The following is a 23,195-nucleotide window of genomic DNA, read 5'->3' as shown; positions in this document are numbered from 1 at the left end:
TTTTTAAAGGTTAAAATAATTTGGATTTCGTGTGTGTGTGAAAGATTATAACCTTGAACCATTGGTTTTCTATCATATGAGCAAAATATTTTTGTTAAGTCATTTTTCAAGACAAATACTAAATGCTAGTAATGTATAAATGAAAGAAACACCAAGGAACAATGAAGTCATAGGAGTGTTTGGTCCAACTCATACTTAGAGTCTTAGGGAAAAAACATTTCAACAAAGATATTTACAACAAAACACTGGAGAAGTTGAAATAAGGTTAAATAAACTACGAACCAGCCACACAGTAAGTATTGCTCGGTGCCTCCTCAGGACACTGTGTTGACGCGGGGAGATGCTAAGGGCTTGATAACAAGGGGAAAGCAGAAGGTCCCCATCGGTGGTGGGGAGGTGGCTACAGAGCCCTGGTGCCTGACAGTCCTGGCCCAGCCACTGACAGCCCTAGTTGGGCAGGTTCTGACCCAATTCCAGCAAAATCGCTTACATCACAAGCTAAGAGGCAAAGAAAGAGGACAGGCCAGGGTCCCACAACACCTTTTGAGGACATGTCCCCAGTGACCCTAAAGATTTCTCAGTAAGATCCCAACTCTTAAACGTCCACAGCACTGCCCAATCACACCACCCTCAGTGACCGTGCCTTTAACACACAGACCTTGGAGAGCAATTAAGATCAAACTAAGAGGAGCATTCTGTGCCAGGTAACTTCCTGCAGGAAGCTAGAAATCATTCCATGCAAGGAGCTCAGACCTGGGAGACAACATGGATGGTGTGTGAGTCTTGTCAGGTTGCTGTAATAAAACAGCACACACAGGTGGCTTATAAAAAGCAGAAATGTCTCTCTCCTCGCACCCATTTTGGAGGCTGGAAGTCTAAGATCAAGGTACCAACAGACTCCGTTGTCTGGTGAGGACCTGCTTCTGGTTCACAGATAGCATCTTCTCACGTGCTGAGAGGTGGGAGACAACTCTCTGGGCCTCTTTTATAAGAATATGAATCACTGTCATGAGGAGTCTACCTCCATGACCCTAAATCACCTCCCAAGATGCCAACACTAAGTACTATCCCCTAGAGGTCAGGATTTCAGCATACAAAATTGGGAGGGTTCACAAACATTTGGGCCATAATATGCTTTACACTAAACAGATCCAAGAAATTCAAAACCAGGGGAGACCAAGTGATAATGCCAACAGACATTCACACTACGATAATCGCCCTACTACAGACACCACGATAGCATTTGTATATAGTCAGATCATCTTAAAAATAAAACCCAACATTCAGTATAGCTCGGGCAAGCAAATTCTTGGGGATCGGCCACCCTGGTGAGAGCAGCTACCAGCGTTAAAGGACGGTGTGTGGCTGCTCCCTCTCACCTTCGATGTAGAGGGGCTCCACCACGTCGTGGTTAATCAGCTCGAAGTTCTCGTGGCCGATCCAGTGCTCCACGTTTCTCTTTCTGCCTGTGAAGAAGTTGTCCACCACGGTCACCTCATGGCCATCCATCATGAGCTTGTCAGTTAGATGGGAGCCCACAAATCCTGCACCTCCAGTGATCTGCAGTGGGACAGAGTGTGTAAAACACCTCCAGAATAAAGCCCAAGAGAGGACACGAGGACTGATTTTCTTGGAGACTCAGCTTAGGTGTAGCTTCATTAACTTAAAATCCAGAAGTAGATAAAAGAAGAGGAGGACTGTTTGGTTGGATTTTTTGTTTGTGTGTGTGACTCTTGGGATTGAACCCAGGACATTCTACCTTTGAGCTACATTCCTAGCCCTATTTTTTTTTTTTTTTTAAACAGGGACTTGCTAGGTTAATGAAAGTCTCACTATTTTCTGAGGATGTCCTTGAACCTACGATCCTCTGGTCTCAGCCTCCCAAATACTGGGATTATAAACACATGCCAGCACATCTGGCTAAGAGAGAAGGTGTTAAAGTAGCATCCTTATACTCCTTCCAGGACAATGAAGTCACATTCTCTGAAAACTTCCAAGATGTGTAAAATGTTGAGTTACGACCCAATGAATAATACAGAAAAAGCATAGCTACAGGTTTCAAATGTCTTCAATGACAATTCTACATTATTAAAGTTTCTCATGTTACAACAGAAGAGATGCTGAACAACCCTGACAATTGTCAGCCTTCAGTTCTGGGGGTTCCATGTTCACCAATTTAACTTTTCTATGATGGCTGCATCTGTGCGAGACAAGCAGGCATTTCTGTGGATATCCTCGCTTCCTAGACAATACAGTTTGATGACCACTTACATAGCATTCACCTTGAACTAGTACTGGGGTTATAAGCACATGCCACCACATCCAGCTAAGAGAGGTGTTAAAGTAGCATCCTTATACTCCTTCCAGATTCTGTTCTCAAAGAGTCATAAAACCAAACCCCCAGGGAGACCGAATGGTAGCTATATATGACTCTAGTAGTACTACGGCAAACTTTTAGAATTATACGCAAAACACAGTGGTTTGGTAAACTGGCAAAAAAAGGTATGCTAATTTTAAAGTGGACTCAAAGAACTATCATGAAGAACTTGTATCTCTCAAATTATTTGTAGGGACAACTGTTTGCAGAATAGAGACGTAAATTACATTTCTGAGTTTGGTTAGTGTCTGAGGGGGAGTGTACGCAGTAGAGAGGGACTATCCGGCCAAAAGCAAAACGACATGGCCACGAGGGATCGGAACTGGAGCTCAGCAGTGGCCTTAAAGCATCACACACATAGAATGTCAATTTGTCTGAAAAAAAAAGTGTTTAAAAGTACACAGAAAGATTTTTATTTAAATCAGATGACGTTATTGGAAGTGGCTGGAGACATACAAGCTTCCTTTTTGGAATGGGCTCAGGGGGTGGGAGTGCAAAGGGCGAACTACTTCCTGTCACGTTCTGTTCTATTCTCCACTCTTGTCTCCCCTTAGTCAAAATTCACATTCTCGTTACTTACCAGGTTCAAGCTGGAAGAACCAACAGAAAGAAAACGACCAATTCTCTGTACCCAAAATAAAAAGTACATAAACCTTTAGGTCTCTGGCTGTAAAATATTTCCTTCTCCAAGAACCACTTGTTCAACTAAAATGTCACAGCGAATGTGAGACTTGCCACAGGTGAAGGGGGATGAGGCCGGGAGGGGAGGTACCATCAGGTGGATCCCAAGCAGACCCACTCATGGCCCACCAACTAGATACTGGCACGCTCTGATCTAAGTACTGATATGATGATTTGAAATGGGATGGTTGAGAATGGAAGCCCTGATGCTCAGTGGCTTTCCACTTTTCAAAGAGCATCATTTTCTAAGCCCTCTTTGTTTTAGAGAGAAGAAAATGATGACCAGGGAACTCTAGATTTTGATGTAGACCTTCAGAGCACAGTCATGACAGAATACACTGACATATTTCCCAATTACATGGTCTCTATTACCTGTCAGCTTGTCTACATCTGCAGCTATGGCTTGGATGTGGCTTGTCCCCAAGGCTTCTTGTGTTGAAAGGCTTCACTGTGGTGATACTGGGAGGCCGTGGGACCTTTTAAGAGGGGATGCTGTCCTTGGGAGGGATGAATGTAGTTCTCATAGGATCCCAGTTAGTGAGTTATCATATAGACCAAGCCTGGCCTCTCCCACTCTCACCTTCTGCCTCTCTGCGTACTATCTCCATCCCCTACACGCTCCTACCACGGTGTCATCTATACACTTCTTCACCAGCAGCCAAACAAATGGAGTTGCCCAATCTTGTACTTGCAGCATCTAAATCCATGAGCTAAACAAGCCTTTTTGCCTTTATGATGCATCCTTCTTAGGGTATTTTATCATAGCAACACACATTTTACCCGTATACCTGCACACTGACTATCAAAAAGGGTTTTTGTGGAGAAATTTGAATGTCTAATTGGATATACCACTGGTGCTTAAATCTTGGGGTAAGATTTCATTTGATTTTAATTTTATTCTGTGGCTCTTTCCAAGATGCCTATAGTTTTTAAATCAGAAAAATCTTAAGTCTGAAAGGAAGCTAAATGTAACATAATGTAACTCTATATATCCACATGCAAGTATTTCTGAAAATAAGATGTTCTGTGGCACTTTAACATTATCTCTGCATACAAAACACCTGGCTGGGAGCCTGAGTTAGTAGAAATACAGTGTATTAAATTACACAAGACCACCTCTAACATTTTAAGAGTTTTTATAGTAAAATAAAATTGTTGGAAGCACCCAAAGTTTGACCGAAACACACTTGAATTTTTAATTTTCTAAATAATACCTTTTTGTTAAAATACTTTAGGATTTATGAAATACAGCTGGATAGTTATAAAATTTTCTTTCCAACTCAATTTTAACCCAGCAGGCAAATGAACTGAAACCCGATGGGAGCTCAACACTATCAAAGCTTCCTCAGAGAGACTCATCACCAAACTCAAACATAATGGATAACAAAGCGCAAGCACCTGAAAGACAGAGGAGATGCAAGACCTCTTACACTGAAATGACTTAGAGTGAGTGCTCTCCGACACTGAGGAGCACTTCAGCTACATATCCAAGAAGCTCAATGAACATAAGTATGATTCACACACACACACTCTCTCTCTCTCTCCACATATTCATGTCATCCTAAAATTTTGAAAACAGTTATACCAGGTGGATTCAGGTCCTGCAAAATTCATGACCTTTCAAGAGCCCCAGAAGGCGACCTTATTTGAAAACAGGGCCATCGCAGGTGTGACTAGGTAAGGTGAGGTCCTATAGGGTGAGGGTGGGCTCTTAGTACAAGGAGAGAGACACGCGAGGACCCATGTGACAGTGGGCACAGCCAGGAGCGATGCCTCCCTAGGAACCAAGAAGGCCACGGATTGCAGATTCTTCCTTAGAACTTCTCTGAGAGCACGGCCCTGCCACTACCCTGGTCCCAGATTGCCAACTTCTGAAACCCTAAGAGATTATTCTTTCTTTTTTCCTTTCCTTTTTTTTTTTTTTTTTTTTGCGGGTCTAGGGATGGAAACCAGGGCATTCGACCTCCAAGCTACACCCCACCCTATTTTTTATTCTTTATTTTGAAATAGGGTCTAAGTTGCAAAGGACTTCATTCACTAAGTAGCTGAGGCTGTCAACGAACTGCGATCCTCCCTTCTCAGCCTCCCGAATGCTGTGCGTGCGCCACCACGCCCAGCTTTTTTTTCTTTTTTTTTTACGTCACTGAGTTGGTGGTAATTGTTGTGGCATACCATAAAGAATAAAGTTATTTTATAGCAAGAAATTAAACTAAAAGTGAATTCAAACATGCCAGACCCCCAGTGTTAGACCTCTCGCCTAGGACCTTGGTGACATTATAACTCAACAATAAAGATAAAAACCACCCCATTTAGAAGTGGCTAAGTATCTGAAAAGAAATATCTCCGAAGATATTTGTGGCCAGTAAGCATGTGAGAAAAGATGCTGCGCATTAACCACCAGGGAAATGCAAAGCAAGACCATAAAGAGAAATCACTTCACACCTTAGGAAGGATACGGTCAAAAAGATCAGACAATAACACATGGTGCAGAGGATGCGGAGGAACTGGTACCCTCACACCCTGCCGGTGGGAATGTCGAATGCTACAGCTGTTTTGACAAAGAGTCTAGTAGTTTCTCAAGAGGTTAAACACAGACCTGCTGTATGACCTATAAAATAAAATGTATAAATAAAAATATACTTTATTTACACAAAGGATTCTTTTGTAATAAGACAGGGAATACTGACAGTATGCTAAGCAAAAGAAGGCACTCATTAAAGGACAGATATAGCATTATCTCATCTAGATGGTAAATCTAGAATTGACAAATCTGTATAGACAGAAAGTAGATTATTGGTTGCATAAGGCTTGCGATGTGGTAGACCTCGGGGGAAAATTAGTGGGTGCGAGGGCTCTTTGAGGGGTTCTAAAATTAGATGTAGTGATGGTTCCACAACTCTAGGATTATACTAAGAACTAATGAACTGTGTATATTAAAGGGTACATTATATGGTATGTGACTTATATACATTAAAGCTTTTACTTTAAAATATGCAAAGGCATAATCTCCTTGGACAGTTTGCTATGCAATAGTTAGAGCTTTTTCACTGGTGAATCTTTATTGATTATTAACAAAGACACTAGTGGTCAAGGGAGCTCCCAAGGTATATATCAAAGTGGTCTTCAAAGCAGATAAAGTTGCCGGGCATGGTGGCACACACTTGTAATCCCCGCGCTTGGGAGGCAGAGACAGGAGCATCGTACAGGTTCGAAGCCAGCCATGCTGGCTTAAGAGACCCTGTTTCCAAATAAAAAGTATAAAAAAAATAGGTCTGGGAGTATAGCCCGGAGGTGGAAGGGCTTCCAGAAACCCCAGTACCACCACCACCACCAAAAAAAAAAAAAAGGAGATAAAGTTAAAAACTATTGCTCACGCCGGGAGTGTGGCGCACACTTGTAATCCCAGTGCTTGGGAGGCTGAGACAGGAGGATCGCACAGGTTCGAAGCCAGCCTCAGCTACTTAGTGAGGCTCTCAGCAACTTAGTGAGACCGTTTCCAAATAAAATATAAAATAGGTCTGGGAGTATAGCCCGGAGGTAGAAAGCCTCTGGGTTCCACCCACAGTACCACAAAAAAAAAAAAAAATTAAAAAAAACTATTGCTCTGGAAGTTTCACACTTCCTTGAAAAGCTAAATATAGAATTATCACAGGATCCAGTAATTTCACCCCTAGGTATATCTAAAAGAAGTAAAAATCTATGTCTACAAAAAAATGTCCACACATATGCCCACAGATGCATTCTTCACAACTGTGTCAAGGTAGAAACAACTCCCAGTGTCCACCACGGTTGAGATATCAACAAAATATGGCCCATCCAAACAATAGAACATTGTTTAACCATAAAAAGGAACAAAGTGCTGATTCATGTTACAGTATGGAGGAGCCCTGGAAACACTGTTATCAGTAAAAAGAAAGACACAAAAGATCTCATACAGTATAGAATCACTCACATGAAATGTCCAAAGAAGGCAAAGCCACAGAGAAAAAGCAGGTTTGGTTGCCAAGAGCTGGGGGCGGGCATGAAAGTGACCACTAATATGTACAGGGTTTCTTTTGGGGGTGATAAAAATATCATGCAATAAGTATGTGGTACTGCTCCAATTATGGGAAAAAAAAAAAAGCTATAAACGACTGAACTGGATACTCGAGGAGGTTAGATTTTATGGTGTATGAACGATCTCTTGGTTTAAAAAAGCAAGTATCCACGTGACAAGGATTAATCTGATGCATACACTTACCAGAATTCGTTTACGATCCTTTTCTGATAAGAACTTTACTGGTGGGTATTTCTGCATGAAGCTGTAAAACATGAAGAAATTAAAAAAGACAAGTCAAACATCTCTGGTACTTTCCTTACCTAGGGTCAGAGCACATGCCGGATTCTGGATTCTTGGTTTGCTCCTTCTCCACGGGTGGAACAAGGGGTCCCTGGCTAGCCTGAGTAACAGAACTACCTTCCCTCTTCCTGCATTGAGAATCGAGCTAAGGACACGACTTGAGATTCTATGGCTGAGACGTGGAAGTGTATGAGGCCCCAGGCTCCTCTGATCGGCCTTTTAAACCCACACAATGGAGGAGGAAGTGGCATTCTGGACATCCTATGTCGGCCCAGATGGAAGACGGCGGCTGTGTGAAGTCACAGACCCCACGTAGTCGACCGTGCCATGCAAGGCCAAGAGAAAAAGTTATTAAGAGAACCGCCTTCTGTTCTGGGCGATTTTACAATTCTTGCAGCCCTGCTTTTGACCAACATCCCTGAGCAAGGACCGAGGCATCACACTTCCTGTCTTTGGAGATCGGCTCTGACCTCAGCTACAGTCTCCCCTCAGCTCTTGAAGCCCTCCCGCACTCCTCAAGGATCCAAGGGTCCGCAACCCATACTGATGCTCCAGGATCAGAGTGACGTAACTAGCGTAGAAAACATCCAATGTGCAACAACCACAAATGCAATCTCCTCTTGAAACAGCCTCTTAGACCTGAGTCAGTTAGGAGCAAACGTGCTTTACACAAATTGTGTGCTCGGCTTTATCATCACTGTGTCAGACGGAAAGGAGCTGGGCCAGGCGTCAGAGTCCCCTGCCCCAGCACACGCACAGCACTCACAGTACAACAGGCATCTCCTGAATGGTCGCAGAACTCAATGGAGTGTGAGGGCTCATTAGACAGAGAACCCTGAAGTAGGACGCATGCTTCCGATGGAGCAGAGTATCTTTTGCTACAATGCAGAAGCATTTCCCTGCAGAGGTTCCAGGCTCTCAAAAGGTCCCCTCTGCAGACTACAAAAGCTGAGGTCAGCAGCTGGGCACGTCTGAGGCGGGCATGGCAATCCAGGCCTTCCCAGTGAGCTCTGTGGCCCTGAGCAAGGCTCTGTGTGGCTCAGGATTCTCTCTTCTGTCCCTGGCTCCCCTTCCGTGGGTCTGTCCCAGCCACAGACTCTTTCCCACATCTGCCCCGGCAGGAGCGGAGTGACTGACGTCAACACTGCTGGGTGCAGGGGCCTTTTTGCTGCCTTTGATCAGGGGCTGCCCTGGAGGCCTTGAAGCAGGCAAACTGATGTGTTATTTGCCAAGTAACATTTTCCATTATTCCATCTCCTTCAATCACTCACGCGGAGAGCTCAGGTGGTCCGTGGGCACCTCTCACACCTGCGGTAACCTCCCGCATCTTTGCTGAACACAGGGCATCCAGGCCTCTAGCCAGAGTGCCACGTCCAGCCACGGGGTGTCAGGGACACCTTCTTTCCCAGGGCAGCATGGCGGCAGGAAGCCACCGCCACAGGCCTGCACTTCAACTGTGGAAATTCATTCTCTCAATTTCTCTGGTCCTGGGGGTTGACTGCAGGGCCCTAAGCATGGCAGGGAAGTGCTCTACCACTGAGCTACAACTCCAGCCTGGGAGTTCTCTATTATCCATATGATATTAAAGATGAGTCTAAGGGGAAAGAGAAGGTAACTACAGCCTGGAAAAACCACATGGCAGGAGACAAACTCAGTAAACTCAGAGGACCAGAGGCACAAGACTGCACAAGAGAACCCCAGGACTGTGCGCACCCATCTGGCCATGGAAACTGACTTAACCCAAGTTCTGAACTTGGGACACAGTCAGTCATCAGCATCCTCGGGGCTGGGTCCAGGATGCCCACTTCTGAGCATACTCAAGTCTCTTATGAAGTATTTTCATAGAACCTACTACATACAACCTCTCATATGCTTTAAAAGATCTCTAGATTACACCTTGTGCAATGAATACTACATAAAAGTTATTACACTGTGCTGTTTAGAAAATAATGACCAAAAAGTACTGTTTGGTACAGACACAATTTTCTCTCTGAATATGTTCAGTCAATAGTTGGTTGAATCTGATACAACACCTGACGATAGAGAAAGCTCACGCTAAGTCTCTGAAAACTTAAAATGAAGCCTGGTGTGTTGTTTATACCTGCAGAACATGGCAAATTGCTTTCATACAGGAAACATATATCTAAATAAAAATGAAGCAGATTTGGACACTGCACAATATATTCATATATCAAAGCATCACACACGGTACCTTATAAATATACACAATTTTCATGTTGATTAAAAACAAAACAAAAACCTGGGGCTGAAGCAATATGCGCACCACAGAATATATATATATATATATATATATATATATATATATATATATATATATGGGTAGACTAAAATAATACTTCCAATACTGTGCGCTAAAACCTGCAATTCAAAAGAAATAAAATACCCTTTGGATTTCCTGCTTTATTTTTCTTATAATATGTAGCAACTATGTTTTAGATTCCATGCACGGTATCAAGTCATTCACTTTTTAAGAACGACTTTATACTCCATTTCTTCCTTAGAGAAATCACACACATGAAGCTCTAACAGGATGGGAGAGCCATCAAGGTCCTTGCCCACAGGCACCTCACACTATTTGCCTGTTACAGTCATGGATGACGGGGCCAGTGACTGGGTGCAGCTCCAGCCAGCTGCACCACACCCAGAGCTGGCTGCTCAGCGCTCCCAGCACCTGCAGACTCAGTGCGGGAGACTGGGCCTGGAGAGGCACAAGGCTTCCTTTAAGGGTGGCAGTCTTACCCAGTGGACTGGCTCCTGCATTCATTCAGGAATCTTTAATTGGGCACCTGCTCCACGCTAGGCATGGGATACTGCAATAAACAAAGCGGTAGGTCTCCACCCACAGGACACCTGCGTTCCTGAGAGACACAAGCTGGCAAGCAGAACAAGGATGAAGTAGGGGGCGAATGATGAGCCTTTCCCTATGCCTCCCAAGTCGGTCCTTTGTACGTTACTTGATGTCACTGCAGCTAACTTTACTGTTTGGTAGGGCAGCCCATAAGATACTTTGACATAGAATTTAAATGATCACCACTTGCGATCTATTCAAAGAAAATTTAAAGATACAGAGATGAAATTAAACAAATGGCGTACAGCAGGCCCTGTGGATTGGCAGGTTTTGCATCCATGAATTCAACCAACTCTGGACCAAAAATGTTTTTTTTAAAAAATTCATGGAGCTGGGCATGGTGGTACACATCTGTAATAGAAGTATTTGGGAGGCTGAGACAGGAGGCTCACAGGTTCACGTACAGTCTCAGCAAATTAGTAAGGCCCTGTTTCAAAATTTGAAAACAAATTTTTTTTTGAAAAAAAAAATAACATAAAGCAGGGCTGGGAGTGTAGATCAGAGGTAGAATGCCCCTGGACTCAAACCACAGTACCACTAAAAATATAAATAAATTAATAAAATAATAATAATAAAAGAAAGAAAATTGTGTTGGTACTGCACATATATAGGCTTATTTTTTGTCATAGCGCCTTAATAAATCATAACAACTATTTGCATAGCATTGTCAATGAAATAGGTATTATAAGTCATGTAGAGAAATGTCAGAGAGGACTATCTGCAAATTCTCAGCAAATACTCTACCATTTATATGAAGTATTTTAGCATCAGCAGACTTCATTGTCCTCAAGGAGGTCCTGGAATTAATCTCCCACGGACATTAACTGACGAGTGTGTAATCAAAATATTAAGAAATGTGGGTGTGATAAGGGAGGTAAAAAGCCCACATACAATCCACTTACTCAGATTTGTACAGCAGTAGTGACATCATATCTATTTAAATACAACTTTTAGCCTTCAAAAAAAATCTCACTTCTTGCAAGTCATTTTGCTCAAAGCGGCAAGCACATCAAGAAAACATATTTCAAGTTACATTCTTATCTTGCCAGTGTCAACATGGTTGCTTGATCCTTCTTATCAGAGTCAAGAAAAATAAAACCAGACAGAGCTCCATCCATTTCCAGCACAAAGCCTTTCAGGGACATCGGCACCTTTCTAAATGAAACAGTAACTCCGGGCTCCTTCATCACTGGACTCACTCACCAACTTGAAAAACAACGTCTCAGATGAGAAACGAATAAGCAGACCCGAGAGGAAACCATCTACCCTCTTCCCTATTTGAGAGGCAGCTCTCCCAGTGAGACAAGACTGTGTTACAGCTAAGCCCTTATGATTAAACTGTTGCTTGTACTTCTCTTTCTGGTTTAAAAGCACAAAGCACACTACGAAAATATCAAAGGGACTCACATGATTCTCATATCTTGAGATCTTATCTCTTGGCTAGTGCCTTAGGGAACTTATCAAATTAATTTTTTTCATAAGTATTTTTGTCTAAAGAAAATGATCACCAGTAGACAAGACTTTCTTTAGACCAATGTAAAATCCATTGGCAATTATTTCTTATAAAAAATTTCTTTTTTTTTTTGTGGTACTGGGGTTCCTGGGAGCCCTTTTACCTCCGGGCTACACGCCCAGACCTATATTTTATATTTTTATTTGGAAACAGGGTCTCTTAAGCCAGAGCAGCTGGCTTCGAACCTGCGCGATCCTCCTGTCTCCACATCTCAAGCGCGGGTTTTCTCTTTTTAAAAAACCTCGATTATAATCTCTCAAATTATGCACTCCTATTGAAGGCAGGCTTTATGACTCCCATCCAATGAAATGTTAGCAGAAGCAGAACTTCAACATAAAATAATGGCAATGAAAATTTAAAGCACAAATAATTAATAAAGGCTTGCTTTGAGAGTGTAAGAAAAGATCAGTTCTTTATCTCATACTTCATTCTGCCTGTTTGATTCTGCTCTATTGTTTTTATGATGAACTGTTAAAAAATAAATAAAAACTTCTAGTAAGAGTTAAAAGTAAAATTGTTGGGCCGAACACTCAGTCGAGGGTAAGAAAGTTAAAATGGAGGACCACGTCTAATGAAGCTTCCGATGCCAATTCTCCTTCCAGCATTCAACGAACACCAAAGAAAACCCACACACCACTTCTTCCTTTTAGTTCTGACTTGGTAACAAGCCCAGAGGAGGAATGCTAACAGGTATCACCCCAATTCATCTCAGAAGAAAAAATACTGCACATACTTGAAAATGAATTTTTCATTTTCTAATTCCTGAGGACGCAACTGTTACTCTTGGCCCACAATGTGTTCACAGACACACACTCTAGGAAAAGGCCCACTGACTCAGAAGGGCAGCGACGGAGCAAGAGTTCTGCATGATGCCTCATCTGCTCGGGGGGCACAGACCCCAACAACCTCACATTCGCCTAGAATCTGACTCAAATCAGTTTCTGCCTTCCTATTTAATTCTTCCCTCCCAGCCACTGAATCCTAGAATGCCAAGGCCTCGTTTAACAAAGCAGGTAAGTGACTACACTGACGTATCACAGGCTTATCACACCCAGTTTCTCACAGCGCTTACATGTGGCACTATTTTTCCCCCTCCAAAAGGCTCTGTTGTTCTGGAGTTTGTTCAATTAACCAATACATGCCAGAAACCATCCAGCCAATTTGCAGAAGTGTGAAGAAGATTAAGATTGTGTCTCAACTGACTTGAGGCTGCAGAAATTCAGGAATTCACGGGGCTGGGGCAAGGAAGATCGTGTCATACCTAAATCCTTTCTTCTTCTAATGTACTGAATATATTTAGATATTGTGTACAAATGGAGAAAAAAAAACCAAAAATGTTTATGTGGCCACACATTTATGTTGTCATAGCTTATAGAAATCAAACAGATATTAGAAGGATTTTTAATTTAGCATCTGTGGCTGGGCTTCAGCAAGAACACTGAAAAAAATAAATTTAACATAAATTCTATAATAAATAGAAATAAATCATTTTTTTTCTGGAGAGAATCGATAGTTTTCATTGGAAACAGTCTTTAGTGACAAAGGATAAGAATAGTTTAAAAGCACTGTCTTTAAACGTTATAGGAGAAATTTATCTTCTCAGGGAAAGTTCTTTGTCTTTCATATTGTAAAAGTTCACAGACAACTTCTACATATAGTTCAACTGAGATAAACCTGAATTCCACGTTGGCCTTTCCTGTCAACATAGCTAAGAGGGAAGCATTTTCCTAGGCTCAAAAGAAAAGGCACACTTACCTTTTTTCCAAATCTCTGATTTTCTCTCTCAGTGGTTCAACGATCTAGAACACACAATAATAACCAAAATCAGTTGTAAAGCAAAGACACTCTACCCCTGCTTTTACTCTATTCTGATGGTTCAGATAAGCATGGCATAAAGCAAAGCACATTTTAATTTCTTCTACAGATTCACTTCCAGTTTGAAATCCAGGTAAACCACCTGAATCATAATGCTAGGGTCAAGCAGCTCAACTCCAGGGAGCAACTTTCAGTCCAGAGATGTGTTAAGTCTCTGGGAACATTTTTACTCACTCTCTTTACTAGAAAAAATTAAAAAGGTATTTCAGGTTCATTAAAAAAAAATAGGCAGACACTTCTATTTCTTTAGGAACCAAAGAAGCCCCTCAGTGTGGCCCATACAATCTTGACATGCCATTTCTACAATCATATCCTTGTTATCGGCTCTGGCACATAAGTCAACCCACGTTCCAATGTGCCACCACCCGCCCTGATGAGCTCAGAGGCGGGGGAATAATCCAAGAGCTTCCTGAGGACTCTGCTATTTGGTTTCAAATTCAAAGTAAGTAACTCCCCATCCGTCCCATAGCCCACGTGATGACAGTCTAGCTCTATCTTTATTTGCTTATATAGCAAAGAGCTCGCCTTCGTTTAGGCAGGTGTCTGGCCACCTGTGCAAGTCCTTCCGTTTGGCATGCATCCATCTCTTCTTAAAGGTAATCAATTCCCTGTCTCTAAGAAAGGCTGACCTGAAGTCACGTAAAAGTTTAAACGCACTTTGCTCTGAAGGTAGAATTTGTCTTAAGAATCATGCCTTTATAAAAAGCAGTAGATGGTGACACAGAAACGGCATCTACAGCATAGCAAACAGGAAGTCTCCTCTTTAAGAAGGGAATGATTTTTTGAGAGATGGTTGCAAAATCCTCAATAGCATCAAGCTGCCCCGGTCAGTGTACCAGCACAAGCTATGGAGGTGAAACCGGCAAATACAAGGTAAAACAGAAGCGAAAGAAGGAGAAGAAACTAACCTCTTCAATCTTGCTTTCAATTTTTAGTTCGCCATTTTCCTGGATAGACCTGTTGAGTAGAAAACTAGAAACCTGAAATCAACTGAAAGACTTTATGACTTCAAGATGCAACTGTATGTGCCATCTCTCTCCAGCAGGGGGCGCCCCACAGCTCCGTAAGAGTGGGAGGAGGAAAGAAATCCCAAGTCCATGTACCGTCAGTTTTGACAAACTGATTGTTTCTGGCAAACTAAAATGATCTTTCCTCCACATTACCACATGGGACTTTAAATTGGAAGCAGGAAGTACATATAGAGGAGTAAATATTTCTCTGCCAGGCTGTCCCAGAGATTTAACACAAAATGGAGTTTTTCCAAATAATGAACAGAGCTCCTTTAAATGGGATCTGAGCACCCCGCCTAGCCACACACAGCAGCCTCTGTCAGGAGACAAGCACACCCCATGGTAGGCTTCAGGTCAACACCGCCCCACCCACGGTGCAAAACCAACTCCACAGGAAAACCCCGCTGGGGGCCGTAACCTCCTCCCTCCCCAGGTAGCCTGTGCTGCTGCAGTGCTGAAATTCCAAGGCTAACTTCACCATGGCAAGCCTGTTATTCCTCCATTTTTTTTTTTTTTTTTTTTTTGGTGGTACTGGGGTTCCTGGAAGCCCTTCTACCTCCGGGCTACACTCCCAGACCTGTTTTTACATTTTTATTTGGAAACAGGGTCTCCTAAGCCAGCGCACACGGCTGGCTTCGAACCTGCACGATCCTCCTGTCTCTGCCTCCCAAGCTCGGGGATTACAAGCGTGCGCCACCACGCCCGACTCCTCCATTTTTTTAATATCACAAAATAACAAAGTGTAACCGATTTTTCTTTAAATGCAAAGCTGCACTAATAGTAGCAAATCTGCTTTTAAGATGAGCGCTTATTACTGTTTTGCTGATTATTTTAAAAGGACATTTTTTAAAATTTTGGTGGAGATAACATGAGGGTTTTACAAGTGTCTCTCCCGATCAGCAGGCACAAATCATACACAATCCAACCGGAAGGATGTGCGAGCCTAAGCCTGGCACAGACAGGTGCTCTCGGCATCCACGCCTGGTAGGAGCTGGGCATCTCTAACCTGAGGAAACCCACGACCCAAAACACTTCCGAATCCAAAATGGTATTTGGAGTGGACATGTCGCTCACAAGCAGAAATTGCACACCTGACCTTTTCACATTCAAAAGGCAGGTGCACTGAAATAATTCTAGGAGATTACCTTTATAGACTATGTGTGTAAGGCGCACATGGATCATAAATGAATTAATTCCGTGTTTAGACTTGGGTCCCATCTCTAAGAAACCTCATTATACACGTGCAAATGTTCTTTAAATATTCAAAATCCAAATGCTCTGGCCTCAAACACTTGGGATAAGGGACACTCCAACTGTGGCCGGCTCTCTGGGGCCAAGGGGCCAGTTGTCATTTCCCTGGAACAGCAGAACTTTCTCAGAGGTTTTGCCTAAGTCCTTGTGTCCTTGCCCAAGGCACCGGCAACGCAGTTTACATTTCAGTAGTATGAAAGCCAGGGTCACCCCTCTCTTATCCACTCAAGGAGGTGGAATTGGGTGACAGAGAGGAGCTGACCACTGTCTACACTTAGGCTTTCTTTTGGTAAATTAAAATTGGCTACGATCACCGGGCATGGTAGTGCACGCTTGTAATCCCCGTGCCTCGGAGGCAGAGACAGGAGGATTGCACAGGTTCGAAGCCAGCCTTGCTGGCTTAAGAGACCTTGTTTCCAAATAAAAATATAAAAAATAGGTCTGGGAGTGTAGCCCAGAGAAGGGTTCCATCCCCAGTTTTACCACCACACACACACACACACAAAAAAAAAAAAAAAAAAAAAAAATTGGCTATAATCCTTGAGAACATCCACAGTAGAAAAGAAATAGCCCAGATGTGTGAACAGCAAAACACTCAGTTTCATTTCATTTTTAAAATAGTCTTTGATTAACCCATGACACCAGTATTATATGGGTAATAACTTAAGTGTGTCTATAAAACCCCAACCATAATATCCCAAGTAATTAAAAGCAATTACCTCATATTAACCAAGTTGCCCCAAACAGCTGCAAGAAAAAAAAAAAAAAAAGGAGAAAAATAGAGTCAACATTTAAGTCTGCAATATTCAGGGATTTCAACAGATAAAACTTTAATTTTTAACCTACATGTTAAAGTTAAAAGATCTAAATTGCAGTTCATAGAGGCAATAACATGCACACTTTCTTTTCTGAAGAATTAAGTCCTACTAAAAAGTGAAAACGTGATCCAACCTAGCACTGTAATTTTGGCACCTGGAGCTCAAAGTTGAGGTGGTATGCTTCGAGAAACAGTATGTGCTTAGCATACTGTTTCAGGATGAGTCAGTCACAAACACAGGAAAGAACTGCATGCCTCAAAGAGGACCCAGTGTTCAATCCAACCTCCCCGCTGAACTGTTGGTGAGAACAAAGCCAAGAGCAGCCAAACAACGGCCTGAAGTTGGGCCACAGCACCCCAGGCGTCTCTCCTTCCTCATGTCCCTTTCCTCCCCCATAATTTCTCATCTCCTGGACCTGCTTTGGCTACAGGCCCCTGGTGTGCAGGTGACTATGCCTGAGGACAGCGGCCTTCAGTAAATGTGCATACATCAGCCCCGCCCCAACAGTGAACTCTTACCACGGGTGATGTTAACATCCAACACAGGACAAGCATGCCTCATCTGAAAAGTCAGAACCTGAAGTGCCCCAAACCAAAAAGGTTTCGAACCCAGATATGTTGTCGCAAGCGAAAAATTTCACACAGTGAAACTTTGGTTTGTGCACAAAAATGTTTTGTAAAACTACCTGCAGGGTTATTTCATGGACGCCTCTGCGGAGAACCACTGGTCCTCAGGCTTTATACATTCCCACTCGGCCTCTCACTAGACAGGGAATGCCTCCTACATGCCTGCACTCGTAAGTGCTTCCCCACATAAGACTTGAGTAGGGAACAAGCCCGGGGCCTGGCAGGCTTGAGCTGGAGAAGGCCTTGAGGTTAGTATCTAACAGCCTCAGGCATCTGCACATAGCTGCCCTCTGGCACACAGTAGGGGCTCAATATATGCTTAAGGAAAGAATAGAATTCAGTGCCCCAAACATTCCCCCCACAGGAATCCCCCTTATGCAAAAAGGACTGTTGATTCCATCAAAGCACACCTCTCTTCAGAGGAGGAACGACTCATAGAAAAGGCAGCAATAAATAAGCACAGGAAAAGGAGCAAGAAATGGGAGAAAGTGAAGCAGAGCTACACTCGATTCACTGTTCATTTAGAAATTTCATAAAGAGCACATATACCTTGAATTACGTGATTTCGCTCGTTTTTACTTTTTATATTTTCATTGGTGGAATGTAATCACATATCATAGTGAGATTCAAAGTGATACAAACACCCTGATACAAACATCTCTTGGTGTATCTCTCTCCTTGTGTGCCTGCTCCTCCCTCTCCCTCAGCAACTTAGCGAGACCCTGTTTCAAAAGAAAAAAGAAAAATAGGGCTGGAGGTGTAGCTTGGAGGTAGAAGGCCTCTGGGTTCAACCTCTAGTACCAAAACAAATAAATAAATTATGGTATAGCCAGGTGACAAAATCAGAAAGCCCCTGAGGATGAAACTATGTTGTAAAGTGTGTAGGGGACCCCTGTCCGCTCCATCATAAGGGTCTCGGCCAACACCCCTATAACACGGACAGATTAACAAGAAATAAAGCAGAATTGTATTTTATCACAGTTTTACATGGCAACGGAGCCTTCAAAATGAAGACCAAAAGACATGAAGGAAAATGTCTATTTCATGGTTCGGTTGGATGAAGTAGGACCAACTACGTAGAAATGTGACTGGACACTGGATGAGGTCATGCCTGTAGACTGTGTGGAGAAATCCAGCAAGGAAGGCCTGTCCAGATAGATCCTCCTGGCCTCTCAGCAGCGATCGCATGACCTATGATGGATCACACAAGGTGGGTCAGAGGATTGCCAGCTCTGAGACAGAAAGGTGGGAAACTATTTTAGACTTTACCGCTGACTTTGGGGGAAAGGACTCTCATTTCTCTGACTTGCCTTGGGGAGTAGGAATCCCGGTCTCTATAGGTTGCTTCTGGGGAAAACAAGAAGCAAGAGACAAGAGGGTAGAAGGGCAGAGAGACCTTGGGCCTAACGCAGCTTCTGAGCCCTCCAACATCCTTCAGTCACAGTATTCAGCGTGCCAAAGCACTGTCACCTTGGGATGTCATTTTCTGGACCTCAACACGTATTAAAGCTGTTATGGCAGTAGCAGATGGAATGTACATACAAACATACATACATTCATACATACATCATACACACATACATCATACATACGTGTGTGTGTGTGTGTGTGTGTGTGTGTGTGTGTGTGTGTGTTGGTCAGCCTTCTGTCACTGGGAGAAAATGCCTGAGATAAGCAACTTAAAAAGGAGGAAAGGTTCGCTTTGGCTCACACTTCCTGAGATTTCAGTTGCTCTGGGCCCATGGCAAGGCACAACACCATGGCAAGGAGCACGTGGCCAAGCAAAGCTGTTCACTTCATGGCCAGGCGGGGATGGGAGGAGAGAGAGGAGCAGGGTCCTGGTATCTTCTTCAGGCACATGCCTCCAATACTCAAATTCCTCCCCCTGGGCCTCCCCTCCTAAGGCATACACTACCTCCCACCAATGCCCCTGGCTGTCAACCAAGCCTCCCACACAAAGCCAAATCATAACATCCAGTATGACTTCCACTACTAAAACAATACATTAAGAAAACCCAAACTGTGAAGATGCCCAAATTCTGAGTTTATGTGTTGACATGAGAAATTGTTTCTTTTGTTATCTAGGTGCGTGCCTTACTTCTAAAAAAAAAGGGGGGGTGGATGAGAGAGAAGAGAGATTTTTGCTAAACTCCAGTCTCCTGTTATCCTGTTCTTAGTCTCTTCCAAAATACCTGTGAACATCTGGGTCAAGTCTTCAGTTCACAGACGCCAGGCACTGCTGCTACCCCGCAGAGATCACCCGTGTGGCAGCAGCTGCTGCCAACCCACAGCACGTGTGTTGACTGTGCTAGTTCAAATAAGTGCACAGTCTCCTGGCTTTAAGATTAGGCTGGTCAAAAGAGACTGAAAACAATCCCTGTTTTTGCTACAGAACTGTGTAGATAAGGAATTGTTCACTCCTTAATATGCCTTCAAGGTGGGGAGCATCCTTTAAAAAAAATCATTCTATGGTTGCTGGTTAATTCAGCACTATCCTTTTCAACCCCGTTCCTTGGGCCATTTTAAATGGTTGTTTCGGAGAGATCTCTCCATCCTTCTATCATGTCTCATTCCAGTTCAGAGCACCTGAAGCTGCCTCCCCTCCTGACACCTGCTTCTTGAGCCTTCTCCTTAAGCATCTCTCCCCAGGAAGTGGGTGGAGCCCCAGAGAGTGATGCCCAAGGCACAGCTTCACCACCCTTGATAAATGGAAAAGAACAGACATACACAAATAAAGTCCAGATCTATTTCTGTAGCTCAGAGCTCACAGATTGTCGCTCCCAGGGAAATGCTCCCCCCTCAAAAGAGACCTCCACAGCAGACTCTTCTCTCCCAGGGACTCTCCACTCTTCTTAAACTGCCGGCCACACCCAGGCCTTTGGGCACCATCCCAGGTAGTCTCTGGGTCACCTCCAGGCACCACTAAACTCCCCTGAGCGCTCCATCCCCAGGAAACACCCTGGCCTCCTTTTCTGCTCTGGGACACCGGAGGCCCACACTGCCACAACACCCACTTCCCATTTTGTTCTAACCGGCAGGTTACAGGACTGTCCCTCTGCAGGATGAGATGTTGTCTTACTTACATCAGCAATGATGACAGGTATATGCCATCCAAGCACCAAAGTTAGTCAATGGCACATCACAAAATTTTGTCCCTTTCCTTATCTTCTGCTTATTTTTTTTTTATTTCCGGGAATGTTATAATACTCATTACAACGTCTGTATGTCAAGAGTAAATGGCCTCCTTTTGTTTGTTTTGGAGTACTGGGGATTGAACCCATGGTCTCGCACATGCTAGGTATAAGCGTTTTCCATGTAGCTACATTCCCAGCTTTTTTTTTTTTTAATTCTGAGACAGAATTAAAAAATGCTGAGTTTTCCAGGCTGATCTCACACCTGCAATCCTCCTGCCTCGGCCTCCTGGTATTATGGGCATGTGCTACCACACCCAACTCTGGCCTCCTTTTAGATGCTCACGAGCTCCACTGCCCTACTTTGCCCAGCCTAGATGGACGAATCCCAGCAACTGAACCCTTGCTCTGAGGGATGACACATGCCATTTGGAGCCATGTGCTTTTTTTTTTTTTTTTCGTTTTGTGTAGAGTAGCCTGAGATGCCGCAAATCGCAGGCTTTGAGAGTTAAACACTACTAAAAATGAATCTCACTTTCAGAACTGTGCACCCTGCTTGAGTTATTTTGACCCACCTTCCAGTATTTCAAAGGGACAGCTGGGCATGACCAACAGAGGTAGGCTATAAATCTTTGAGCTGAATTTAACCCATTACATGTAATACCAGGGGTCAATATTTTTTTAAAAAGTCAGTACAGTCAAGATCTGTATAGTGACACTTGAGTCAAGGATGCACTGCATATAGAGACGTGGTCCCACAACATATAGCCTAGTGACATCATAGCACAGTGACATCATCGCCTAGTGACATCACAGTTTAGGGACATGACATCACACCCAAGTGACATCACAGCATATTGCCATCATAGCCGAGTAACATCAACCAAGTGACATCATAGCCTAGAGACATCACAGTCATTGAGATCCTCACATTTTCGGTGTACAGAAACCTATACTGAGCCATAAAGAGGTAAAAAACACAAAATATGCACAGTATCTAATACTTCGTTGAGATAATACAGTACAATGTGACTGGTTTACGTATTCACTATCGTTTATTTCTTACACATCTGCAGCAGCCTCATCACACACTCTGTGTTTATCACGTCTTGTGACTGCATCCAGAGGCCACACTGAATGGCTCACTCACACTATCTAGTTTTATGTAAGTATACTCAGCAATGCTCACACAGGGACACAACTGCCTAGTGACACCTTTCTCAGATCACGTCCCCATGAGCAACAGGTGACTATAAAAAAGAAAAGAAGACAGTTGCTTTACTGATAAAGGCCTTAAACCCAAATGGCCTTACATAGATCTCCAGGTATTTTCATTGATTCTATTTTTTTTTTTTTTGGTGGTATTGGGGTTCCTAGAAACCCTTCTACCTCTGGGCTATACTCCCAGACCTATTTTTAATGCTTTTTATTTGGAAACAGGGTCTCTTCTTGAGCCAGCGCGGCTGGCTTTGAGCCTGCGCGATCTTCCTGTCTCCGCCTCCCAAGCGCGGGGATTACAAGCATGCACCACCATGCCCAGCTGATTCTAATTTTTAATATAAATTTTAAAATACTCCCTATGTGAACCAAAGTACATGGATTTTCACAATTCTTAATATGTCTGTATCTAAAACTCTGATGGTCAAGAAGATCTACATAGTATGACTGTATTTTATTTATTACAAAGGGGCCTCTAACATGGCACTTTTAAAACCTGTCCAAAAACTCCTTTGACATGCCTTCCACAGGGCAGGGAGAGGGTGGTTGTGTGTCCTCCTCTTGCATCTAGTGGCCTGCGATGCTGGGACCACAGGGAAGAGCAGAGACGACACTGTGTGACTTTTAAAGCGAGGCACAGCCAGCCAGGTCCTGGTGAGCATTTGCTGGGACACTCCATCTTGGAGCCCTGGGTCACCATGGAAGAAATCAGACACACCAAGGATAGAGAGGTGGCATGCAGGCACTCTACAGCCAGTCATAAGTGAGTCTGCTCTGAGAGGAGTGCAAAGAAGCCGCCCACAGGCGAGTCCTCCCTCCTGGCTGTCTGATTCATCCCAGTGAGGTACCAACTATTAGGAGACACGGAAGACCCTTTCAACATTCTGACCCACAGAACCGAGCAGAAACACAATATTTGCTGGGTTTTGCTACTATGTTTTTTTTGTTTTCTTTTGTTTTTGTTTGCAGTACTGGGAATAGAACCCAGGGGCATTCTACCTTTGAGCTACACCCCCAGCCCTATTTTTTATTCTTTATTTTTTTGAAACAGGGTCTCACTAAGTTGTAGAGGCCTCACTAAGTAGCTGAGGCTGTCGGTGAACCGCAATCCTCCTGTCTCAGCCTCCCGAATCCTGGTATTACAAGCGTGCGCCACCACGCCCGGCTGCCACTATGTTTTGAAGTGGTTGATTCAGCAGTAAAACCAGACCACAACAGAGCTGGGTCTGTAAGTACCTTTAGCCAAGGACACTTGGATCACAGTCCTCAAATCAAGCCAGGTACCGGGGCTAAATTCCTTCCCACCCAAAGCATTCCCTACCGAGTGGGCCCCTATGCCTCCTCGAGATGGAGGCACAGCTTAGCACCACAAGGGTCAAATCTGCAGTCTAAGGAAAACCCAGGAACATCCCCCAGCCCAGCTGCTACCCCACTAGACTGTCCTCCTCCTGCCCCCATGGAACAAAACCTCAACGATGCCTGGGAAC

General features: G+C 43.6%; 1 protein-coding gene across 5 annotated transcripts in view; it reads right to left on the bottom strand.

The window, feature by feature from the left end:
• The window catches only part of UXS1 (UDP-glucuronate decarboxylase 1), a gene marked incomplete at both ends in the record, with an annotated part of 83,718 nt that overhangs the window by 44,259 nt on the left and 16,264 nt on the right, over positions 1 to 23,195 (bottom strand). For 2 of the 5 annotated variants that reach the window (XM_080711510.1, XM_080711512.1), the window contains 5 exons: positions 1,380 to 1,560; positions 7,299 to 7,359; positions 13,535 to 13,578; positions 14,563 to 14,626; positions 16,635 to 16,662. In XM_080711510.1, coding sequence (XP_080567636.1) covers positions 1,380 to 1,560; positions 7,299 to 7,359; positions 13,535 to 13,578; positions 14,563 to 14,626; positions 16,635 to 16,662 — 378 coding nt within the window. Of the gene's footprint in view, positions 1 to 1,379; positions 1,561 to 7,271; positions 7,360 to 13,534; positions 13,579 to 14,562; positions 14,627 to 16,634; positions 16,663 to 23,195 lie in introns of all 5 variants that reach the window. The other 3 variants (XM_080711511.1, XM_080711513.1, XM_080711509.1) reach the window with 2 other exon arrangements.

This window comes from Muscardinus avellanarius, assembly GCF_963383645.1.
Source record: "Muscardinus avellanarius genome assembly, chromosome: 15".
Lineage (NCBI taxonomy): Eukaryota > Metazoa > Chordata > Mammalia > Rodentia > Gliridae > Muscardinus > Muscardinus avellanarius.
This window is presented reverse-complemented; position numbering and strand designations above follow the sequence as displayed.